Source organism: Pteropus alecto, unplaced genomic scaffold (genome assembly GCF_000325575.1).
Source record: "Pteropus alecto unplaced genomic scaffold, ASM32557v1 scaffold213, whole genome shotgun sequence".
Taxonomy (NCBI): domain Eukaryota; kingdom Metazoa; phylum Chordata; class Mammalia; order Chiroptera; family Pteropodidae; genus Pteropus; species Pteropus alecto.
The window spans coordinates 6490002-6492959 of NW_006434829.1; the positions used below are offsets into that span (position 1 = coordinate 6490002).

At 44.9% G+C, this 2958-nt stretch overlaps 1 protein-coding gene across 1 annotated transcript in view; it reads left to right on the forward strand.

Annotated features, from left to right (window-relative positions):
* The window catches only part of ACAD10 (acyl-CoA dehydrogenase family member 10), a 40485-nt gene that overhangs the window by 2045 nt on the left and 35482 nt on the right, over positions 1–2958 (forward strand). The window contains 1 exon segment of the mRNA XM_025045542.1: positions 1778–1977. Coding sequence (XP_024901310.1) covers positions 1778–1977 — 200 coding nt within the window.

A 2958-nucleotide genomic window follows, 5' to 3' on the forward strand; every position in this document is an offset into this window, starting at 1 on the left:
TTCAGCAGGCATAAAGCAGGAAAGGCGATCTAGTCAGTGCACATGGCGGGTACCATCGCCTGGAGATAGGAAAAATCACAGCATTTTCCTCCTCTGAAGAAAGCACTGGGAAGTGGCTAGAACAGAACCATCATCTGCAGATGGAAAGAAGGAGCAAGCTAGTCTTAGAAGCATTGCCCATTCATCCATTAGCGGGAGTTTGTGGAGGACAGTGTCCTCAATGAGGAAGAAAGTCAGCCCTTCAGACCCCAGAGACACTTTTCATCTCTGTTAAGCCCTCACACACAACGTGTTGATGCTTTTAGGAGCCTATAAATAAATTTCTCCTTCCATCATAAACTTTGGCCTTGGCATAGGAACCTAAAACTGAAAATGCAAATCAACCTCTAAAGTTTTCATTTTAAATTTAACTCCCCAATTCAGCAAAATTCTGATTACGCAAGAAACATGTATCATCCTGAAGTTTAACTGCTTAAGTGTCCTTTCTTTAGATTCTTAGTTTATTGAATCCTTATGGTGGCACTGCATTGACTCCCATGAACTCGTAGGTTGTCTTACCAACCTGTTTTGCTCTAACCTGATTTTTTGGTAAGCTTTTTTAACTAAAGAAATCACATGAAAAGCTTAAGGATTTTCATGAGGAACTGACTGCAAATAGAATTTGCTTTTTATTTCAAACCTAAAAAAAAGTTGAAAGAGTAGGTAATGATCTCTCATTTCCCCTTCATCATGTACCTTTCACTTAGATTGCCTAATTAACATTTGCCATATTTAGTTGTCTCTCTCCATGTGTCTATAGGTATAGATATGTATATATGTATGTGCATGTTGCGTGTATGTTTGTTTGTTTCCTGAACCTTTGAAAGTAAGTTTTAAAAAGAGGCAATGGAGTGCAGTTAGGAGGCCATCGCAGTAATCTGGAGGGATGATGTGTGTTGGTGGCGTCATAAGTGCTGGGAGAAGGTGAGTACAGGGCATTTTGGGAATATACAGGAGCCAAAAGAGGTTTCAGGAAGGAAGTGACAGGTAAACTACCACCTAAAGGGCAGTTTGGAATTAGCCAGGTAACAGATGGAAGGGAGCGTCCCAAGTCAAGGAAATAGCATACGAAAGGCCTGGTAACAGAAAGAGAACCTCACTGTTTAAGGAAGTTACATGTAGATTTGTGTGTTTAGATCATCCAGGTTAGAAGTGTGAAAAGCAGGGGAGGCAGATCTTAAAGGTCCTTTTCAGTCAGGTTAAGGAAGTTTATCTTGAGGGCAATGGGGAGCCATGGAAGGTTTTAAATGGGGTTAGGATGTGATCAAATTTGCATTTTTGAAATGCAATTTTTGAAATACTGTGGTTGAAGAGTGAAGAAAGAAGGAGAAGGAGGTTCAAGAAGAGGCAAGAGGGCCATTTAGGAGGCTACTGCAATAATCTGTGGGTGAGATAATGGCAGTGAGAGTGGCGAGAGTTAGTGGAGATTTTCAGGAGGAAGAACTGACAGCACAGAGCAACTGGAGTTGAGGAGGCTGGGTGGAGGACTGAGGGAAGTCAGATGAATCCCGGTTTCCTCGCCTGGTCAACAAGGTGAATGCTGGAGCCCTTTACTGAGCTAAGGCACTCAGCAAAAGGAGTAGTCAGGGAGGGCGGAGATACTAAGTTTAGTTCTGGTTGTGGTTTGAAGCGTTTGTTGGAGATCAGTGGGGCTGTCCAGTTGGCACCCTGAGCTCCAGGATGGAGGTCTGGATTGGAGGCAGCGAAGGCAAACTGTGCCCTGTGCCTTCTCACGCAGCCTTGGCCTCGACATGTGCATAGGGTGGCTTTTCCAGTCCTCCCATCTCCAGAGGGCATGGAGGGCAGCCTTCCTGAAACACAACCAGTGCAGGCACCAGGGAGCCCTGCGATGGACACATTCTGGAGGCGGCCCCTACAGAGCCGTGATTTTTGACATGAGCGGAGTTCTCATTCCTTCTCTAGGAAGAGTGGCCGCAGGTGAGTTCTTCATTTTATTTCATTTTTGGAGACCAGGGTGGGGGTGGGAGTGGGGGAACGGAGAGTGATAGGGGGGAGACAGATAGGAACATTTGGGCAGCAGTGTGTACCAGCGAGTAATATTCTGGCTCTTGAATCAAATTCCAAGCACCACTTAGTGGCTGAGTATCTTGGGCAAATTATTCAACTTCTCCGAGTCTTAGTTTCCTCATCATTAAATTAGGGCTAATAACAGTCCCTACCACTTTTGGGTTTGAGGAGAGTGAAATGAGAATCCATGGAAAGCGCTTGCTTAGCACAGGGAGTGCTCATCTTAAATTCTCAATGAGTGATAAAACTATCATTGTTATTGTTACTGGTAGAATTTAACTACCTTTCCCTGAGAACTGCTACTTTCGAAATCTTGAATGCTGAAATTCCCCCACCTTTGATCACAATCTGCCCTCTTCTACCAACCTCCCTCTAATCCAGGGGTCCCCAACCCACCGGTCCACAGCCTGTTGAAAACTGGGCTGCACAGCAGGAGGTGAGCAGCGGTGAGCCAGCGAAGCTTCATCTGTATTTGCAGCACTAGCATCCCCGCCTCAGCTCCACCTCAGATCATCAGGCATTAGATTCTCATAGGAGCACCAGTCCCTGGTGCCACAAAGGCTGGAGACTGCTGCTGTAAACCTACATGATAAAACCTCTAGTCTCTAATACTTTATCGGCTCCTCCCAGTTTTACATTTCCTACTCAACTGACTTAAGCTTGGTTAGTTTTGGCTACAGGTGTTGGAAAGTCAAACAAAACAGTGACTGAAACAAGATATAAGTTTATTTCTTTTGCACATGAAAAGCCTGGCATGTGGTCTGGGGCCGGTATGTTTTCTATGACATCAGGAACTCAGGTTCTTTCTGTTGTATTGCTCTGCGGTGAGTACTCTTCATTTCCAGTTTCACCTCATTGTCTGTCTTGGCTGCTTCACCTCCAGCCATTACA